Source organism: Nansenia antarctica (genome assembly GCF_963989245.1).
Source record: "Nansenia antarctica genome assembly, chromosome: 2".
Classification (NCBI taxonomy): Eukaryota; Metazoa; Chordata; class Actinopteri; order Argentiniformes; family Microstomatidae; genus Nansenia; species Nansenia antarctica.
In genome coordinates, this window is record NC_137675.1 from 76,938,378 (window position 1) to 76,960,918 (window position 22,541).

The following is a 22,541-nucleotide window of genomic DNA, read 5'->3' on the forward strand; positions in this document are numbered from 1 at the left end:
GTGTTGTGGTGTGAGAGGTCGTGTGTGTGTGATGTGATGTTGTGTTAGGTGTGTGTGGTGTGAGAGGTGTGTGTGTGTGGTGTGAGAGAGTGTGTGTGGTGTGAGAGGTGTGTGTGTGTGAGAGGTGTGTGAGTGTGAGTGTGTTGAGTAGAGTGAGTGCTGAGGAGATTAGAGGTGTGTGTGTGTCGAGAGGTTGTTGTGTGTGAGTGTTGCGTCTGTTGAGAGGTGTGCTCGTTGGTGTGAGAGAGTGTGTGTCTCGTGTTGAGTGTGGTGTGTCTGAGAGTTAGTGTGTGACGTTGTTGGAGGCGAGGTTGATTGTAGAGATACATTCTAGCAGCTCATCTTCCTGGTGCACTCCGATGATTTTATAGCTTACTATTTCTAACAGCCTGAGAGAGAGAGGGGGATGGAGAGAGAGGGAAGAGAGAGGAGAGAGAAAGAGAGGGGGGGGAGAGAGGAGAGAGAAAGAGAGGAGAGAGAAAGAGAGGGGGGGGAGAGAGGAGAGAGAAAGAGAGGGGGGGGAGAGAGGGGGGGGAGAGAGAGGGAGAGAGAGAGGAGAGGGAAAGAGAGGGGGGAGAGAGGGAGGGGGATGGAGAGAGAGGGAGAGGAGAGAGAAAGAGAGGGGGGGAGAGAGAGAGAGAGGGGGGGAGAGAGAGGGAGAGGGAAGAGAGAGAGAGGAGAGAGAGAGGGAGAGGGAAGAGAGAGAGGAGAGAGAAAGAGGGGGGGGAGAGAGAGGGAGAGGGAAGAGAGAGAGAGGGAGAGGGAAGAGAGAGAGGAGAGAGAAAGAGAGGGGGGGGAGAGAGAGGGAGAGGGAAAGAGGGGGGGGGGGAGAGAGAGGGAGAGGGAAGAGAGAGAGAGAGAGGGGGGGATGGAGAGAGAGGGAAGAGAGAGAGAGGAGAGAGAAAGAGAGGGGGGGGAGAGAGAGGGAGAGGGAAAGAGGGGGGGGGGGATGAGAGAGGGAGAGGGAAGAGAGAGAGAGAGAGGGGGGGGGATGGAGAGAGAGGGAAGAGAGAGAGAGGAGAGAGAAAGAGAGGGGGGGGAGAGAGAGGGAGAGGGAAGAGAGAGAGAGAGAGAGGGGGATGGAGAGAGAGGGAAGAGAGAGAGAGGAGAGAGAAAGAGAGGGGGGGGAGAGAGAGAGAGGAGTGAATCTAATTAGTGTGTGGCATAATCTTTTTTTCTCTTCCACATTAAATATGTTTGAAATGTAAATCTGTATGTAGACAGAAATGCAATTACTTGCCCCTAGTGGCTTTCAAAGTATTCATTCCCTTTTTATTGTTACGGAAAATGTCGCCCTAGAAGTAGTACTGGAAGGCAGCGTTGTCGTATGTTGTATATGCAATGTTTGCAGGAAAAGCACTATACGAATAAAAGTTATAATAATAATAATTATTATTATATATTTGCTATGCTACTGCATGTGTCTAATAAGCCCACAAGGGGCGGGGGATTTCACGTCTCTCAGGGGTTTATGACAAAGATCGTTAGAATTAGAAGATGATCGAGTGGCTCCAAGTCCAGCGGTAGCCAGCTGTCCACCGTGGAAACTAGCAACGTACCCACTGCAGACATCCTCATTATTATTCACACACACACACACACACACACACACACACACACACACACACACACACACTTTTCCTGTGCAGCGATTGAGACCCCAGCCATTACACAGCTGAAGCTACAACCATAAGGTTCGCAATGAGTAAAGCACAACATGTCCACAGCCCAGAGGAGCAGGCCACCAGGCCTTATTTTCCCACAGAAATGCTCTCTGGCTCCTCCCGTCTCTGTGTTTACCACTAGACACATACACAGGAAAATGATATCTTATCAGGTAAGAGAGACAGACAGACGCATGCGTGGATACATACACAGAGACACACACACACACACACACACACACACACACACGCCTTACCGGAGCTTCTCTGAGCCTTTGTCGGAGAGCTCCACAGCTTTTTTACATTCGTCCAGCAGGTCGCGCACACAGCCATGCTTGTCTGGGTAGAGTGTGATCTCCTAGGAGGGGAGGAAACATGGTTGGTGGCTCTGTCCCAAACCAAACACCGTCGCCGCACGTAGCCAGTCTCTATACATGGCTCTGACCAGGACTAGGGGCTAGGGGACCGTTTGAGCAAGGGAAGGCTGGTGGGGGTAGAGGTCGGAGGACGGGCTCATTGTAATGCATGGAACGGAATGAAGGACGGTATCAAACCAAAGTGCGATGATACAATGACCGTGTCCTCCGATTACTACCTCCACCAGCCTATCCGACATTTGAGACATAGCTAGCAATGAACACTTAGCATTAGTTTATTGTGCGTGTATATTACCTCCTCTCTGAACTGGCTGTTGAGCCATATGGACTTGAAACTCCTCCTGTTCTCAAAGTCTGTGATCTTCATCTTCAGCTGCAGGTGGGTGGAGAGAAAGAAGCAATGATCAGAAAACACTAAAAAGCCTGAGCACACATTCAGTTTCCCCAACAACCATCCCCACGCAGGGTCCCAACAATTATCCAGACAGACACACACACACACACACACACACACACACACACCTGTTGGTAGTAGAGTTTCTTGGGCTGGCGTGGTTTGAAGAACTGCAGCAGGTCTCTGAGAGTGCCTTCATAGTTGTGTCTGAGAGGGTTCCCTGGCCCGTCTCTGTACCTGCCCAGAGAGGACAGGAGAGGGGGAGGAGAGAAGAGAGGGAGGAGAAAGGAGAGAGGGTGGGTTGGACAGAGGAGAGGCAGGGGAGGAGGGTAAAGTAGAGGCGAGAGAGGAAGGGGGAGATAGGAGAGAGGGGGACAGGTTACTCAAGATGTCAACAAGGGCGAGTGTGACGTAGATTGTATTTGAGCGTGTGTGTGTTTGTGAGTGTGCACGTGTGAGACGGGATTCCTACCCCTGGGACTTGAAGAACTGGAGGAGCATGGGGTCTGTGTTCAACCTCTGGGCCACTGTCTTCGCCACCTGACAGAGAAACCACAACAACATTACAGGTACACTCACCTACACTACAGGTACGTTCACAATTAACAATGTACATCGGAATAACAACAACATGCTCTCCGGCCTTTTTAGTTTAGTACGCAATCAGGCCGGTTTGACCTCCTCCTCCTCCTCCTCCTCCTGACCTGGAAGTAGTTCATGCGGTTGGAAAGTGTGACCACGAAGCCGGGGTCGTTGTGGATGGTCTTGTCACAGAAGATGACGTCCACTCTGTGGTACAGGTCTCTGAAGTAGTCCTTGGCTGTGGGCAGCTCACTGCTGTCATTCTCTGGGTCGTCCCTGGAGAGGAGAGGAGAAGAGGGGGAGGAGAGGAGGAGAAGAGAAGAGGGGGAGGAGAGGAGGAGAAGGAGAGGAGGAGAAGAGAAGAGGAGGAGAAGGAGAGGAGGAGAAGAGAAGAGGGGGAGGAGAGGAGGAGAAGAGGGGGAGGAGAGGAGGAGAAGAGAAGAGGAGGGGGAGGAGAGGAGAAGAGAAGAGAAGAGGGGGAGGAGAGGAGGAGAAGAGAAGAGGGGGAGGAGAGGAGGAGAAGAGGGGGAGGAGAGGAGGAGAAGAGGGGGAGGAGAGGAGGAGAAGAGAAGAGGAGGGGGAGGAGAGGAGAAGAGAAGAGAAGAGGGGGAGGAGAGGAGAGGGGGAGGAGAGGAGGAGAAGAGAAGAGGGGGAGGAGAGGAGGAGAAGAGGGGGAGGAGAGGAGGAGAAGAGGGGGAGGAGAGGAGGAGAAGAGAAGAGGGGGAGGAGAGGAGAAGAGAAGAGGAGGGTGAGGAGAGGAGAAGAGAAGAGAAGAGGGGGAGGAGAGGAGAGGGGGAGGAGAGGAGGAGGAGAGGAGAAGAGGGGGAGGAGAGGAGAGGAGGGGAGGGGAGAGGAGGGGAGGGGAGGGGAGAGGAGGGAGGGAGGAGGGAGGGAGGAATACAGGGGGTTTAGGGTTAGACAAAGTGGCGGCTGGTGATAAAAATGTTGGGTGGGGCACAGGTTATGGGGGCATGCTCCACGGGGAAGAATATCAACTTTAAAATCTGGATTTACAGTCGATTTTAGCATAAGAATATATATATATAACTTATTAAAGGGCAAACTGCAAACACAACAAAAATATAATGCACAACAACTGACAAATCAACTGGAATAGTCTTTGTTAGCAGAGTAGACCTAATGTTAACAGAATGGACTTATACCCTTTGTCTATCTGTGCAGCGGTAAGGTGAATAATTCTAGCAGTACTGTCCAGACAGTTGTCTTGTTTAGCCATTCAACTAGGCATTATTTATTCAATGGAGAAAGACATGGAACTAGGGCTGCAACAACGAATCGATGAAATCGATAAAAATCGATAATGAAATTCGTTGGCGACAAATGCCATTACCGATTCGTCGGGTCTTGTTCCATAACAAACCTACTTCCTGTTGACGCACGCCACGCTGTCTTGCGGAGCCGGCGCGGCGGCTTGATTGATTGATTGAAAACTTTATTAGAAGATTTGCAGAAGTAGGTACATGAAAGTACATATTACATACAAGGTCAACTAAAAGGATAAAAACCCAACACTACATTTAAATCATGGCGGAGGCGGAGAAAACGACTCGACCGAAATCGTCCAAGGTATGGGAGCACTTCACATTAAAAGCTATGTTTGCTGCAACCTATGCAAAACCGATCTTGCATGGCACGGGAGCACAACGGTGATGGGAGAACACCTTAAAAGAAAGCATGTGACAGTGATGGATGAAGATGGCTCAGCCTCAGCAGGGTAAGTTATACGAGTTTAACGTTGGCTGTACCCATGCCATAGGTTGCGTTTTGAAGTGAGGATCATTCGTTTCACTGGCACAGCTGTAGGCCTAAGTTAGTTCTTCTCGTTTATCTAATAGATTCTCCCTCTTAATGACCTATTGTATTTTTAGCTTGCTATTCGCATTCTATGCCTTCAGCACCGGAGTATGCTCATAGTCACTTGTATTAGTAAGGAGATGCACTTGTGAGTTCTGGCGAAGCGTCAGCTAAATGGCTGTAATGTAATGCGATAGCCAGTGAGTGTTTGCTCGCATTCATGAATTCAATATTGCATGACAAGTGTATTTAGCTAGCTGGCTAACGTCAGTGGTAGAGCAGAGGTGATAAGCTAAAGGCTAGCTAGTGGTAGCCTACCAAGCTACCCGTGAGTAAAGGCCCTTGCACACCAATGCGTGCGTTTACGCATGCGTATTTTTGAATCCGTCATCCGAAAAAAACGTTACGCACAGAGACCTTGCACACCGGTCCGTTGCGGAGTCCGTTGCGTTTTTTTACGTTGCGAACTTTCAGGGTCTGTTGACACTCCTACTCTCCTCTCCTCTCCTAACCCTTTCGCAATACGCAACATGGAGTCTTCAAGCAGTGAGGATGATTTTGTGCTCCTCTCACTTCTTGAAAATAGGAAAAGGAAAAGGAAATATTGGATCCACCCCACCCTCAGAACTCGTCGGCAGCAAGGGGAGTTTCACCTGCTAATAAAAGATCTGAGGAATTATCCAGATCGTTTCCAGGTTTACCTCAGGATGTCGGTGGTCCATTTTGATTCGAATGAATGAATGAATATATGAATGAATGAATCTTTTATTTCGAACATGATTTAAAAATAACAAAATAAAAACGAAAAACTAATAATGACCACTATAATAATGACCGTCTAATCTTTCGTAATCAATACATACCATTCCCGATTCCAGTCTGCTCTCCAATACTCTGCCATATTCTGTCTTTATACTCTGAATCTTTGTAATCACGACTCTGTTTTTCATAAAGAGCTTTGTGCTCTGACACAAGTAGGATTAGCTTCTCGGAGGCCATCTCTTTCTCTTATCTAGTCTCACTTTACTTTACCTCAGTGGTGTCTCTCACTGTTTACCTCAGTGTACATTCGTACGGTGGCCAGAGTTGGCCAGAGTTAAAAAAAAACTACTCTCAAAACGCTTTTGACGGATGCGAAAAACACAGAAAATCGAACCTGTTGCGTTTTATTTTTTTGGACGGACCAATATTACGGATTGGTGTGCAAGCGTGGTTGACACAACATGAGTTCTATTTTTTTTTTTTTATGGACGTAAAAAACGCATTGGTGTGCAAGGGCCTTTAGAGTGAGGCACTGACTGTAGCCTAGCCTATTGTATGGAGTGAGAGGACGCATTACATTGTTTTGGAGCATATCTGTTATATAAAAACATTAGTGTCTTGTCTGTAGCCTATATTGCACTTTGGGTTACTGACCTTTACATTAAGCAAAGTTATTACCTAAAACAATGCATGTATTGAGCTAGAGTTCAACTACTTTATTGAAACAATCTACCGCCATAGTCCATGGTCTGTTGTTAAACCTATTTGATGTAGCAAAGCCTTTTTTAAAAGCATTTTTTTTAAAGATTATTTTTTATTAATACTTATTCATTTTGCACATGTATATGTATAGGCCTGGCTGATTTCGAAAACATAAAATAAAATTTGCAAAATAAATCTGTTTTTCATTTTTATCTGATTAATCGAAAAAATAATCGGCAGATTAATCGATTATCCAAATAATCGTTAGTTGCAGCCCTACATGGAACACAATGCAATTGTGATAATAAATGTGTTCTTTGTTACTTCTTTAATTAAATTAAAGTGTACCTTTCTATTATCATACAATATTTCCTTGAACATGTAAACTCTATAATCATACAGTTGTCTTTCTATTAGTTGTCTCTGTCATACTGAACTGTTTGTTATCATCCTGAACTATCTCTGTTGCTCACCTCACCTCAGTTCTGTCTCTATTGCCCTCCTCTCCTGTTGTCTGTCTCTCCGTTGCTCTCCTCTCCTTGTTGTCTGTCTCTCTGTCACTCTCCTCTCCTTGTTGTCTGTCTCTCTGTTGCTCTCCTCTCCTGTTGTCTGTCTCTCTGTTGCTCTCCTCTCCTTGTTGTCTGTCTCTCTGTTGCTACATTGGTCGTCGCAGCTGCATTATTTTATTTTTATTTTTTAAACTTAGCACGGCTCTCATCATACTGAGTTCTCACAGCGAAATTAGACAAGGAAGAATAAGAACCATTAATTCGAGGGGGGGTTGGGGAGGACAGGGAATTCCTTACTTCTGGAACACGATGATGTCACCGTCCATGAGCTCGTCCAGAGCTTTGTCCAGAGACACGTCGTAGTCCTGTATCCGCTCCGTTAAATTCGGTTTCACTTCCTGGAACAGGGAGACATGGGAAATGTAGACTCAGCTGTCATGAAGGGTATGAGTAAAGGAGGAGTGTGTTCTCATCTTAGTTAGGGCAGTTAAAGAGAGAGAGTGAGTGTGTGTGTGTGTGTGTGTATTCTCACCTCATAGAGGATAAGGCTAGTCTCCTGTTGAAACCCTGCTCTCTCGCACATGACGGGCAACAGGTCTCCTGTTTTGAGAGAAATGAAAGAAAAAGAACATTACACTCGAGACTTTAAACACATTAAAAACAGGGCTAATGTTACTCGACACACGCGCAGACACACACGCACGCACGCACACACACACACTTACGTATTTTACAGGATATAGGTGTGTAGATATGTCCACAATAATTTAAGCTTCTGGTTTTTGGATCGTACATCTTCAAGAACAACATGACGTCGTCTGAAAGCCAGGAGACAGATGGATGTCAGACAGAGGTCAGACATGAATTTACCAACCAAGGATTAACAACCCAATGAAGAAGATCTAAAGCAAGCATTTAACACAAGGTTCCTACACATTTTCTCAAACTGCTCTGGAAATCTGTGCGTGTATGTTGTGGAATTATATGTGCGTGAAGACCGTTGTCAAACAGAAAATAGGCTCACACTGCAGTACACAACGCAGCAACACGGACCTGTGTAAATACTCAGTCTCAAAAAGAAAACGCTGAATACAATTCTGAACTCCTCTGGGACGTATTATGTGACCCTGTCTGGTCAATTGGTCCGCAAGTTGGCATCCGATTTAATGTTCAGACTTTTCTTTAGAAAATTGTGAATACATTTCAGGGTTGTTGAAAATCAATGACGCACTCGCTAGTCAACGAACACAGCTTGTTTTGTGAACCTGCTAACAATGTAAAGTACTGTTCTAGTTAACTAGGTAGCAATGGGGATTACTCACCGACTCCATTGCAGTATCTTGGCTTGACTAGCGAGTGTGTGTTGTGATTTACGACAACGTTGAAATGTATTTCCGTGTTTCATAATAAAAGTCAGAACATTTTGATTTAGTTGCCGACTAAAGGCTCAAACGACCAGACTGTCACATATGGCATAGGTTTGGAATTCCAGACTGTGTCAATTGTTTTTTCGTTTGAGCTTTTTCCATACTTTTCCGTGGTCTGGAAATTGTCAATATTTTAATCCATACATTTCCAGACCTCCATATGAACCCGGTGAATAACCTCCCTCTTTGTCTAGAGGAGCTAATTGACAACTGGAACAGGACCAAGTCCGTGTCCCGTTCCTCATCATAACATCCTGTTCAGGCGGAGACTCACGGTCTTTGTCGAACTTGGGTAACGTGGCCCCGCTGGCGGCCATCTCTGGGTCCACCGTCTCCAGGAATATTGTCCAGGGGTTCTCGTTGTCGCTCAAGTCTATCATCTGCACAGAACACACACACACACCTTTTTACCAGGTCTCTCTTATAAAAGAGATGTTATCTTAAGACTAACCTGGGTAAATAAAGGTTTTAATGAAACAAACACACACACACACACACACAGGTACTTACAGACTTGTTGCAGTCGGCCTCGTAGTCCAGCATAGCGGGCCTCTTGGTCCCATTGCTGCGAGCCTGCATGGGCCACAGCCTCATCTGGTCCTGTGGGAAACCCTGCAGCACATCAACAACACACACTCAGGACTGCTGTACACACCACCCACACACACACACACACACTCAGGACTGCTGTACACACCACCCACACACACACACACACACACACACTTGGGGAAGGCATGACACAAGTCAATGGGATGGAGAGCGGCTGCTTCGGTCGTGCTGGGAAGGAGGAAGTAGGGGGGGGAAGAAGGAGGAGAGGAGAAGCCGAAGATAGGTCTCATCATGGTCACACACACACACACACACTCACACTCACACACGTCTCACCATGGTCTGGGAGAGGTTCTGGACGAAATCTTGGAGCGTGGAGCTATTGAGAACCTTGAAGACTGTGTACTTCACCTTCTCCTCGTCATACATGTCGTTACCCTGGTGACCACAGAACTGGTCCTCTGTCACAATCTGGAGGGGAGAGGGGGCAGAGATATGACAGAGATAGAGGGGGGCAGAGATATGACAGAGATAGAGGGGGGCAGAGATATGACAGAGATAGAGGGGGGCAGAGATATGACAGAGATAGAGGGGGGCAGAGATATGACAGAGATAGAGGGGACAGAGATATGACAGAGATAGAGGGGGGCAGAGATATGACAGAGATAGAGGGGACAGAGATATGACAGAGATAGAGGGGGACAGAGATATGACAGAGATAGAGGGGGCAGATATATGACAGAGATATGACAGAGATAGAGGGGGACAGAGATATGACAGAGATAGAGGGGACAGAGATATGACAGAGATAGAGGGGGGGCAGAGATATGACAGAGATAGAGGGGACAGAGATATGACAGAGATAGAGGGGCAGAGATATGACAGAGATAGAGGGGGACAGAGATATGACAGAGATAGAGGGGGGCAGAGATATGACAGAGATAGAGGGGGACAGAGATATGACAGAGATATGACAGAGATAGAGAGGACAGAGATATGACAGAGATAGAGGGGGCAGAGATATGACAGAGATAGAGGGGGGCAGAGATATGACAGAGATAGAAGGGACAGAGATATGACAGAGATAGAGGGGCAGAGATATGACAGAGATAGAGGGGGACAGAGATATGACAGAGATAGAGGGGGGCAGAGATATGACAGAGATAGAGGGGGACAGAGATATGACACGATAAAGAACAAACAAAATGAATGAAAACGACATCTGGTAGGGCTTCATCTGCTCGAGGGTGTAAATAAAGCTATAACCCATAATGGCGGCTGTTTCCAGTCTCCTACCTGGACCTGCATGTAGAGGTGGGCCTCCTGGCGCTCCTTCCTCTTCTGGGCCTCGACCCTCTTCTCCTCCTGCAGCCTCTCCACCAGCTGCAGGGGGATGTCCGCATCTGTCACTGGCAGCAACACCTCACCTGGGGGAGGGAGGTAGGGTTAAAGACTATAGAGAGAAGGACACACACACACACACACACCTCACCTGGGGGAGGGAGGTAGGGTTAAAGACTATAGAGAGAAGGACACACACACACACACACACCTCACCTGGGGGAGGGAGGTAGGGTTAAAGACTATAGAGAGAAGGACACACACCTCACCTGGGGGAGGGAGGTAGGGTTAGACTATAGAGAGAAGGACACACACACACACACCTCACCTGGGGGAGGGAGGTAGGGTTAAAGACTAGAGAGAAGGACACACACCTCACCTGGGGGAGGTAGGTAGGGTTAGACTATAGAGAGAAGGACACACACACACACACCTCACCTGGGGGAGGGAGGTAGGGTTAGACTATAGAGAGAAGGACACACACACACACACCTCACCTGGGGGAGGGAGGTAGGGTTAGACTATAGAGAGAAGGACACACACCTCACCTGGGGGAGGGAGGTAGGGTTAGACTATAGAGAGAAGGACACACACACACACACACACCTCACCTGGGAGAGGGAGGTAGGGTTAGACTATAGAGAGAAGGACACACACCTCACCTGGGGGAGGGAGGTAGGGTTAGACTATAGAGAGAAGGACACACACCTCACCTGGGGGAGGTAGGTAGGGTTAAAGACTAGAGAGAAGGACGGACACACACACACACACACACACCTCACTTGGGGGAGGGAGGTAGGGTTAAAGACTAGAGAGAAGGGCGGACACACACACACCTCACTTGGGGGAGGGAGGTAGGGTTAAAGACTAGAGAGAAGGGCACACACCTCACCTGGGGGAGGTAGGTAGGGTTAGACTATAGAGAGAAGGACACACACACACACACACACACGTCACCTGGGGGAGGGAGGTAGGGTTAAAGACTATAGAGAGAAGGACACACACACACACCACACACACACACACACACACACACACACACGTCACCTGGGGAGGAAGGAGGGGTAAGTAGAGTTAAAGCTCAAAGAGACACACCTCACTGAGAAGGGAGGATGTTAAAGACCACAGACACACACACACACCTCACTTGGGGGAGGGAGGTAGGGTTAAAGACTAGAGAGAAGGGCACACACCTCACCTGGGGGAGGTAGGTAGGGTTAGACTATAGAGAGAAGGACACACACACACACACACACACGTCACCTGGGGGAGGGAGGTAGGGTTAAAGACTATAGAGAGAAGGACACACACACACACCACACACACACACACACACACACACACGTCACCTGGGGAGGAAGGAGGGGTAAGTAGAGTTAAAGCTCAAAGAGACACACCTCACTGAGAAGGGAGGATGTTAAAGACCACAGACACACACACACACACACACACCTGAGGAGGATGGGGGGGGTGGTTAAAGACCATAGACACACACACACCTGAGGAGGATGGGGGGGGGTGGTTAAAGACCATAGACACACACACACCTGAGGAGGATGGGGGGGGGTGGTTAAAGACCATAGACACACACACACCTGAGGAGGATGGGGGGGGGTGGTTAAAGACCATAGACACACACACACCTGAGGAGGATGGGGGGGGGTGGTTAAAGACCACACACACACACACACCTGAGGAGGATGGGGGGGGGTGGTTAAAGACCATAGACACACACACACCTGAGGAGGATGGGGGGGGGGTGGTTAAAGACCACAGACACACACACACACCTGAGGAGGATGGGGGGGTGGTTAAAGACCATAGACACACACACACACACCTGAGGAAGATGGGGGGGGTGGTTAAAGACCATAGACACACACACACACACCTGAGGAGGATGGGGGGGGTGGTTAAAGACCATAGACACACACACACCTGAGGAGGATGGGGGGGGTGGTTAAAGACCATAGAAACACACACACACCCGTGGGTTACAGGTACACACCAGGTAAACAGGTATACATGGGGGCTCATAATCCTAACAAAGTGTTGTAATGAAGCGTTATGGAAGGAGGCGAAGCAGAGTAGTAGCAGTGTCTCTGGACTGGAAGATGTTAGATGTACGTTGCGTTGGTGCGGCGGGTTAGATAGACGGTGTCATAATGCGTCACCGACACGCTGACTCACCGAGTTTGGACTCGCGGATGTACACCAGCATGTAGGCGTTGGTGCAGTGGCGCACCGAGAGGTCGTCGTCATGGCCACCATAGTTGTGTTCAATGGCCTCCTCTTTGGTGCACCGTGACACAACGTCATCGTCGAACTTACACCACTGAGAGAGAGAGAGAGAGAGGGAGGGGAAGAGAAAAAGAGAGAGAGAGGAGAGGAGAGGAGAGAGACAGACAGAGAGAGAGAGACAGAGAGAGAGAGAGAGAGAGAGAGAGAGAGAGAGACAGAGAGAGAGAGCTCTTAAGACAACAGTTTGTTTCCATTCATCCTGGTTCACTCCTCCATCACGGGAAAAAAAAAAAAAAAAGGAAGTTATTTTATAGATAAACAAACGGATGAAGCATAAATGGTGTTTCTTAGTCAACAGCTTTTGTTAGAGAGCCAAAAGAGACAGAATTCAATTCCAGTTGGGTTTCATGTCTTTCCGGCAGTTATTGTACTTTTTAAACGAGTTGACGCACACTTTCTCTGCTCATGGTCAAGGAGACCCTGAAACCTCGGACTGAGACCAGCATTATACACAGGGGTGCACATAACTTTTTGGGGCCAGTGCTCAGAGGAGCACCTAGGGATGCTGCTTGGTGCTCCCCGAGCTCGCGAGTCACGACCCATCCCACAGGATGGATGAAAAAGGGATACATGGATAACTTATATTAGCAAAACGACATTTATTCATAAATAAAGATGAACGAACAAATGATTGTGTGCAAAACTAAATAAACAAATGCAAAATCAAATGACTGCTCTTTAAGCATGAAAGTCTGTCAGACTCCTTTAAACACAATGAAATCAACTGACATCTCTTTAAGCACTAACTGAATGTCTGTTCTTTAAACACACTGAAATAAACGGACATCTCTTTAAGCACTGCTCTGTTCTGTAAACACTGAAATCAACTTTTCAACAAAAAGTTACAGCCTAAGCATTTATTTATGCTACAAGCTTAATCGTCATCATCACTGCTCTCTTGACTGCTGTAAATTATCACTGTCCTCAATTTCAACCATGGTAGAGTTTTTTTTGTGATTTTTTTTTTTTTTTTTTTTTTGGTGCGCAATAGCGCCTTCATGCGGCTGATCTGCCGCGCAGCATGCATTTTGGCGACGCATGCGCACTGGCGCACCAGTTATGTGCACCCCTGATTATACAACAGGTTGATGAAAACAACCATTGTGTTATGGTATTCGTAAGCCACAGTAGATGTGCCTCACGTTCCCTTGACAACGTTTGTAGTTTTGGGAACTATATATTTCTCAGCACAGGGCATTATTGCTTAAATAAGAGGCAACCATCAGCTGTTATGAGTTTCACCACACCGGGAAACAAAGACCTCTAGGACTGAAAATCGATCTGAAATCCCAAACACATAACTCACCTAATCATGTCAAAACAACCCCAAAATCGCAAAACCCACCAGGGGGGTATTCCATCAACGTCGCTAAAGGACAATCCAGACTTATTTTGATAAATCTCGTGAGATTTACAAAGAAATCCAGCCTTATTTTGACAACTCTCACGAGACATATGAAAATATGCCTGGATTTTCCTTTAGCGACATTGTTGGATTCCCGCTCCCCCCCACACACACACCCCAACACATTCCCCCAGTAATAATAGTAATAAACGTTGTCCTCACTATTGGTTCCTTCACGCTGACTTTGCCGTCTCCTTTGGGGTTGAGGTAGACGACGTAGTGGCCCCCGTGGTTGTCTCCGCTGTGGACCAGCACCGCGTGCAGGATGTAGTTGGCCGGGTCCTTGGAGTCCGTCTTCTGGAGAAACTCGTCCAGGGGCAGCTGCTCCGGGAACTCAAATCTGTCGGGAAAAGGGGGGAGAAGGGGAGGTGAGGGAGGAATGGGGGGAGACATGGGAAAGGCTTGTTAATGCATATGAGAGAGAGAGAGAGAGAGAAAGAGAGAGAGAGAGAGAGAGAGAGAGATGGGAAGAGGCTGTTACACAGCAAAGCCAAAAAATTGAGTCACAACGTCTGTTCACCTACCATATCAAATCTACAGACTGTGTGTGTGTGTGTGTGTGTGTGTGTGTGTGAGCATGTGTGCGAGTGTGTGTGTGTGTGTGAGCGTGTGTGCGTGTGTGTGTGTGTGTGTGTGTGCACGCGCCCTGCGGGGCCAGGCCAAGTGCCTGGAGGCACGCCACTATGATGAGTCAGAGCCTGGGGGACATTTAAAGCAGTGAAGTCAACCTGCCTCTGCCTGGCTCTCTAGACAAACAAACTGGACATCACTACAGAGGGCTTCTATTCTTCTTCATATGATTAGTGTGTGTGTGTGTGTGTGTGTGTGTGTGTGTGTGTGTGTGTGTGTGTGTGTGTGTGTGTGTGTGCGTGTGTGTGTTACCTGTCGTTGATCTTGATGTTTTGGTCAGTCTGAGGGTCGTACATGAACCTCATGAGCTGCAGGTGAAGGATGGGAGGGAATGTCAGGAATTTGACTCCCTTCTCCGCTTCCTGGAAAAAACACACCGTTAGTGACTGTCAAAGCCTCCATGACTGGACAAAAAAAGACTGCAACGACTCAGAATGCACTCTGTCCTGACCCCCTCTATAAGGCCTTTCTAAGCCCTGCATGTATGAAGCCTTAATGGAGCCTGTATGCAGCCTGACCTGCAGGCCGTGCTCTCCTGCGTCGTATTTGTTGTCTCCGTCAAGCTGCTCCACAGAAACATAGTCCTTGAAGGACTCGAAGACTGCAGGGAGGGAGAGGGAGATTTCGGCAGAGCCAACACACACACTATATGAAATACCTTCCTTCACACAAACGCTTTATGAAAGACTTCCTACCTTCCTACACACACAGAAAGACTACCATCCTTCACACACACACACACACACACACACTCACACACACACACACACACACACAACAGACTACCTTCCTACACACACACACACGAAAGACTACCTTCCTTTTCACAAATCACATTTTTCAGTGAGAGGTAATGCCAAGGGAGGAAGCTAGCTAGCTACTGATGATGAGGAGGAGAGGAAAACAGTCTTAAGCCCTGTCCGGACGGCATATAAATTACCTGAGGACCTATGTTTTAATTCGGTAATTTTTATCCCGTCCGGACCGACCATGTCAGTGATTTACTCCGGGGACCCCAGTAATTATTCCGGCTGGAATTACCTACTGTTTTTCAGCAAACCCTGAGGTCCTCTGATAATTATATTACCGTCCGGATTGACATGTCAGTAATTGGTACGCATTGCATGATTTTGCGCGATATTAATACTAGAATTTACCGTTTTGACCGGGGTAGCTCTGTGCAAACAATGGATGTGGATGACATTATTGACTCCCTTGAATCTCCACTATCGGATAACCAAACCACCTAAAAAGTTAATCGACGACGACGATGTAAGTGACGATGGACTGATTTCTTCTTCTGAACCAGTTCTAGCGAATTTACCTAACATTAGCTTGTAAACTGTGCAGTTTGTATGGTCTGGATCTAGCACTCTATAAATCACGGTGTCTGACAACACACAGGGATGAAGTTAGGGGTGGGAATCGCAAGGTAACTGACGTATTGATAACCGTACAATATTACCCCCCGATAATCTATACATTGTAAGAGAAAATTCATCAACGATACATCCCAATATCTGTTAACTGATATTTCATATGATAGAACATCGACATGCTAGAAACACATAACTACACATAATTAGATGCTCACACAGCCCCAAACGCGAACACATCCCAAAACGAAAGTATTTACAAATTATGAGTATTTCGTGATCGTTAAACTGCTGTTTATTATATCGAGTGGGTACTTTAAAACGTAAAGTTTCGTGTTATGAAAAAAACGAGTCTGCGAGTGGTGTCGGCTGCGTTCGTAAATTCGCTCTGGAAATCTGATCAGCAGTCATGGAATGCCTCTTGTCCAATCAAATGACTTGTTGTTGCTACATGTGCGTTGTGTTGTGGGTCTGACAAAACATCCGGCGGGAACAGCTTCTTCTACTGTGATGTTAAATGGCAGCTTGCACGCGAAACGCAAACATGCATGGAGATTTTTTATTCCATCCGGATCGGTCATTAAAATCACTGGGGTCCTAGGGTAAAACAAATATTACCGAGGTCCTCAGGTAATTTATATGCCATCCGGACAGGGCTTTATACTCACTGTTCTTCTTTCCTTTTATACTGAGCTGGATGTCATAGTAATCCTCTATCCGCTCGGAACGGTAGTCTACGTGCTTGCACTGGATATAGGACTGCACAGAAACAGGAACACACACACATTGTTTTAGTGCACATACACACTCTCTCTCTCTCACACACACACACACACACACACACACACACACACACACACACACACACACACCTTAATGACCACCGTGTGAATTGATCGGAGTGTTTCCCATTAATTACCTAGGCTGTGGCACCCCGCCATAGTCTAATTTGTCCCGCCATAGTCTCATAACGAAACGAAAATATGTGTACACGCGAGCGACACCATCTTTGGGATTTGCACTGCATCTAGTCTCACTAAACCCTGTGGGAAACACTGGATCACCAACTGTCACTTCAGCCGATAGGCATCTTATTTTGCCCCACGGTCTCAGCCTGATAAAGACCGAGGGTGGGCCGACTGTCGCCAATGAACTCTGAGAGCAGGAAGAACAACAGTGCTCGAGTCTCTCCTTCCTTCCAAATTCCAAACACATCCTACACACACATCCACCCCCACATCTTACACACATCCTACACACACATCCTACACACACATCCTACACACACATCCACCCCCACATCCACCCCCACATCCTACACACACATCCACCCCCACATCCTACACACATCCACCCCCACATCCTACACACATCCTACACACATCCTACACACATCCTACACACATCCTACACACATCCACCCCCACATCCTACACACATCCTACACACATCCTACACACATCCTACACACATCCTACACACATCCACCCCCACATCCTACACACATCCTACACACATCCTACACACATCCTACACACATCCTACACACATCCTACACACATCCTACACACATCCTACACACATCCTACACACATCCTACACACATCCACCACACATCCTACACACATCCTACACACATCTTACACACATCTTACACACATCCTACACACATCCTACACACACATCCTACACACATCTTACACACATCCTACACACATCCTACACACATCCTACACACATCCACCCCCACATCCTACACACATCCTACACACATCCACCCCCACATCCTACACACATCCTACACACATCCTACACACATCCTACACACACATCCTACACACATCTTACACACATCCTACACACATCCTACACACATCCTACACACATCCTACACACATCCTACACACATCCACCCCCACATCCTACACACATCCACCACACATCCTACACACATCCTACACACATCCTACACACACATCCTACACACATCTTACACACATCCTACACACATCCTACACACATCCTACACACATCCTACACACATCCTACACACATCCTACACACATCTTACACACATCCACCCCCACATCCTACACACATCCACCACACATCCTACACACATCCTACACACATCCTACACACACATCCTACACACATCTTACACACATCCTACACACATCCTACACACATCCTACACACATCCTACACACATCCTACACACATCTTACACACATCCACCACACATCCACCCCCACATCCTACACACATCCTACACACATCCACATCCACACCCGGCTAGAGGGAGAGAGGGAACATACCACCATCTTTCCTCTGAAGAGCTTGGGGATGGTCCCCCAAACGCAGGTGCCTTTCATTTTGTTCTCCACGTTGTCCAGGAGCTGGAACACAGACACACACACACGGTTCAAGCTCTGGTCAACATTCAGGTCTGGTCAACATTCAGGTTAAGTATTATATTGTTAAATGATAAATTGAATAAATGAGTTTACCCTTCCCAAATAATTTATATTGTTAAAGTTACGGGTGTGACTCGGGTCTTAGGCAGACAACACCTATACCAATAGGATGCCACAGAGGGCTGTAGCCAATAGGACGCCACAGAGGGCTGTAGCCAATAGGACGCCACAGAGGGCTGTAGCCAATAGGACGGCACAGAGGGCTGTAGCCAATAGGATGCTTCACTCACCACTCTGCACAGCTCCTGTACGTCATGCTGCATGAAGCTGTCTAGTGTCTCCCACCTACGGAACACGGAACGCACGGTCAACATCACCATCGGTTACAACACCCAACACATGTATCAGGGGAGGCAGAAATCAGAGGACGGGGCTCATTGTAATGCAAGAACGGAATAAGAAACTCCATCAACCACGTCTGATATCAGACTGGCCCTCGTTCCATTCCATGCAATACAATGAGCCTGCCTGCCCTCTGATTTCTACCTCCACCAACACGTTCTGTTTACCGAAGGTATCATTCCTTTTATGTAACGATTAGGATAACGCAGCTGGCAACAATAACCTTGGAGCACAACTGCCTCTCGCAAACCTGAGGCAGCAAGTCAAAGAATCATGACCTGGAAAAATACATGTCGACGTGACGAAGCAAGTCCTGAACCTCTCTTGAATACCTGGGCAAACTAACTAGTCGGTCTCACACTCGGGACCACACCAACCATACAACATTGAGACCCTGAATGTCAACGAACATGGAACTGATCTTGAGACAACATTTCCGTTTTCCATGGCTTTTCAGGGACAAAAATGGACAGTATTTTTCACTGACTATTACCTAATTCATAATGAACCATGATGAAATGTACAACGCCCCCTGTACAATGTCCCTGGGTGAAATGAGATATCCCCATCCACAGATTTCAAGGACACTTGAAAGGGGTGCTATCTAGCTGCTGTAGCTATTTGTATTTGACCCAGGCCCACTCAGCTGGCACCTACCCAAAGGACTTGGTGAGCTTCTTGGTGCCAACGGGCTTGTCACTGTGTTGCAGCTTGTAGAAGACCCTCTGTAGTGCAAGGGGCACGCTCTTGGATGAGTCATCGCCCTCGGTGGGCATCATGTACACCGCCTAGCACAGGGGGGGGACAAGAGGGAGGGAGAGACTCAATGGACAATAATAATAATACATTTTATTTGTAAAGCACTTTACATTAAAGAAATCTCAAAGTGCTAAAACACACATACATACACACACACACACACACACACACGCACACACACACACCCCACTTCTCTAGTCACAATCCCACACACGCCCTGAATGGATGTCTTAATGAAGTGCACTCCTTCTGACTGGAGCAACAACATAGGGCTCTGGCAGAAAGGAGGATGTGGTTTCCTAACTGACCCGCCGCAGCTGGTTGGTGAAGAACAGAGTCTGCAGGAGGCTGTTCATGTAGCAGGTGGCCCCCTGGTTCTTCAGACCCACATAGCCTGTGTGTTTCTTAGAGTCCCAGCTGGAGAGAGACGAGCAGGACACAAAGGGTTAACACACACAGCTAAACTTGAGCGAGAGAGAGAGAGACAGAGAGAGAGCGAGAGAGCGAGACAGAGAGAGACAGAGAGAGAGATGACAACACTTACGCCACTCCGTGTGGAGCGTCCGCCTGCACGTAGACTTCAAAGGAAACTTTATCGTCCTCCACGAACGATAAAGACAGAGTGTCCTTTATTCATTACTGGAATGAACTCTTTGTACCATTGACGACGGAACACTTTACATCAAACAGCAAAAGAGGCCCTTCAGGTTATGCTCCCTGCGTGTGTACACAAGGGTTTATTGGCAGACCAGGGCCACCATTTTAAGACATGATGATTGCACCCCTCAGTGACACTCTCTCCTCATTGCTTTACCCATAAAGCCACTGAGGGGAAAGGCTCATTTTGACATTTACATTTTTGGCTTTTAGCAGACGCCTTATTCCAAAGTGACTTACAATCAATGCTTGACTAAGTAAGTGAATCGTCTATCCACTAGTCATAGCAGGAAAAGTACTCTATGCTCAGGCCAGGGGCCATTGGCAGTCATCGTGCTGGAAGAAGGAGTAGATGTCTCAGGAGAAACAGTATAGGGGGGGGGAGTAGGTGTCTCTGGAGACACAGTGCATGGGGGTAGTAGATGTCTCTGGAGACACAGTGCATGGGGGTAGTAGATGTCTCAGGACGGAGAGTGCATGGGGGTAGTAGATGTCTCAGGAGACACAGTGCATGGGGGTAGTAGATGTCTCAGGAGGGACAGTGCATGGGGGTAGTAGATGTCTCAGGAGGGACAGTGCATGGGGGTAGTAGGTGTCTCTGGAGACACAGTGCATGGGGGTAGTAGATGTCTCAGGAGAGACAGTGCATGGGGGTAGTAGATATCTCAGGAGGGACAGTGCATGGGGGTAGTAGATGTCTCAGGAGGGAGAGTGCATGGGGGTAGTAGATGTCTCAGGAGGGAGAGTGCATGGGGGTAGTAGATGTCTCAGGAGAGACAGTGCATGGGGGTAGTAGATGTCTCTGGAGGGAGAGTGCATGGGGGTAGTAGATGTCTCAGGAGAGACAGTGCAGGGGGGTAGTAGATGTCTCAGGAGGGACAGTGCATGGGGGTAGTAGATGTCTCAGGAGAGACAGTGCATGGGGGTAGTAGATGTCTCAGGAGGGAGAGTGCATGGGGGTAGTAGATGTCTCAGGAGGGACAGTGCATGGGGGTAGTAGATGTCTCAGGAGGGACAGTGCATGGGGGAAGTAGATGTCTCTGGAGGGACAGTACAGGGGGGTAGTAGATGTCTCTGGAGACACAGTGCATGGGGGTAGTAGATGTCTCAGGAGGGACAGTGCATGGGGGTAGTAGATGTCTCAGGAGACACAGTGCATGGGGGTAGTAGATGTCTCAGGAGGGAGAGTGCATGGGGGTAGTAGATGTCTCTGCAGAGACAGGTGTAGCCTGAAGAGATGGGTCTCACCTCTCCTGGTCAGTGAACAGCTTCTGCCCCTGCAGCCAGGCAGCGATCCTCGGGTGATGAGGCAGGTTGTACTGGGAGCAGGACACCTGGAGCTGCCGGATCTGAGACAGGATCTCAAACTCCTGCAAAGAGAGAGAGTAGTGGACAAACAGATAAGAGAGGGATGGATGGAGGGATGGAGAGAGAGAGAGAGAGAGAGACGGGAAGGGAGGGGAGGGGAGGGCTATCATGAGCCCTGTCACCTGTGTAGCGACAGGGCTCAGCTATCCTGAACAAGAAACACCTGGCGATCATTCTCAAGAGAATTCCTTTACTCGAGGAAAATCACCTGATTAACTCCTCTATCAATAACCTGAGGACTAGGTTTTACATACATCCAAAACCTGCTCACTTCAGAGAGTATTGTATTTACCTCTTGGAGTTGGAAAGTATCATCACTATCGCGGTTACGGCCATATCCTACTTCCATTGACAAATCGTACTTGTCGATAAGTCTGTTACGTGGACAGGCAGTGGAGTGGATTTTGTGTGAGCGCCGCACATTCTGTTACAGAACTAAAGCACGGACAGACACGCTTTGTCTTTGTTGCATCCTACTGCCACCATGTGGTGATCCGATGTACTGTACTGTTCTACTTCTGTAGATATCTTAGATCACGGTAGGTAGGTGAATCAATCTATGAAAAAAAAGCACTTAACCCAAAAAAAATTGATACAAAAGGTTTTTCGATGGATTCCGATAGTATTGGGCGTGCTAAATAACATACTAAAAGTCGACCAAAATCGACCCCCCCGAAAGCCGCCATTTCCAAGATGGCGTCCCAGATGGCTGGAAATAACTGCTCGCCTACTAAATTTCTCGCATACTCAAATCTCGCATACTGTACAGTTCGAACGTACTACATACTCAAAATCTACGTCATATCTAGTATGAGTAGTATGCTAGTACGCTATTCCGAACACAGCCAGTAACTATGGAGGGGGAAATGATGTGGAAATATATATATTTTTTGCATCCATATATAACTGAAATCTCTCCAGAGCAGGACACATTATAACCTAACCCATTATAAATGGGTGGTAGGCTATGCATTGATGGATGTACTGTATGTTCTCTCTTAATAAAAGGGATGGATTTGATCATCAGGCTGTAATCTGGCAGAGTACATCCACGCTACGCTAGGAATCTCATTACCAAGCGAAATGGCTGCACTTAGTACA

The 22,541-nt window shown here is 47.6% G+C and overlaps 1 protein-coding gene across 1 annotated transcript; it reads right to left on the reverse strand.

The window, feature by feature from the left end:
• Positions 1–283: 283 nt before the first annotated feature.
• LOC308150647 (ubiquitin carboxyl-terminal hydrolase 7-like) lies at positions 284–20,176 on the reverse strand (the record flags this gene model as incomplete). Its single annotated transcript, XM_080523456.1, has 24 exons — positions 284–389; positions 1,922–2,022; positions 2,337–2,414; positions 2,564–2,672; positions 2,908–2,975; positions 3,140–3,293; positions 7,103–7,203; positions 7,338–7,405; positions 7,531–7,623; positions 8,507–8,612; positions 8,743–8,844; positions 9,121–9,255; positions 10,081–10,211; positions 12,316–12,460; positions 13,994–14,171; positions 14,714–14,823; positions 14,980–15,062; positions 16,506–16,596; positions 18,156–18,236; positions 18,545–18,599; positions 19,314–19,444; positions 19,724–19,832; positions 19,960–20,042; positions 20,165–20,176. The coding sequence occupies 24 exons, from the start codon at positions 20,174–20,176 to the stop codon at positions 284–286; spliced, it is 2,430 nt and encodes an 809-aa protein (XP_080379582.1).
• Between the last annotated feature and the right edge of the window lie 2,365 nt (positions 20,177–22,541).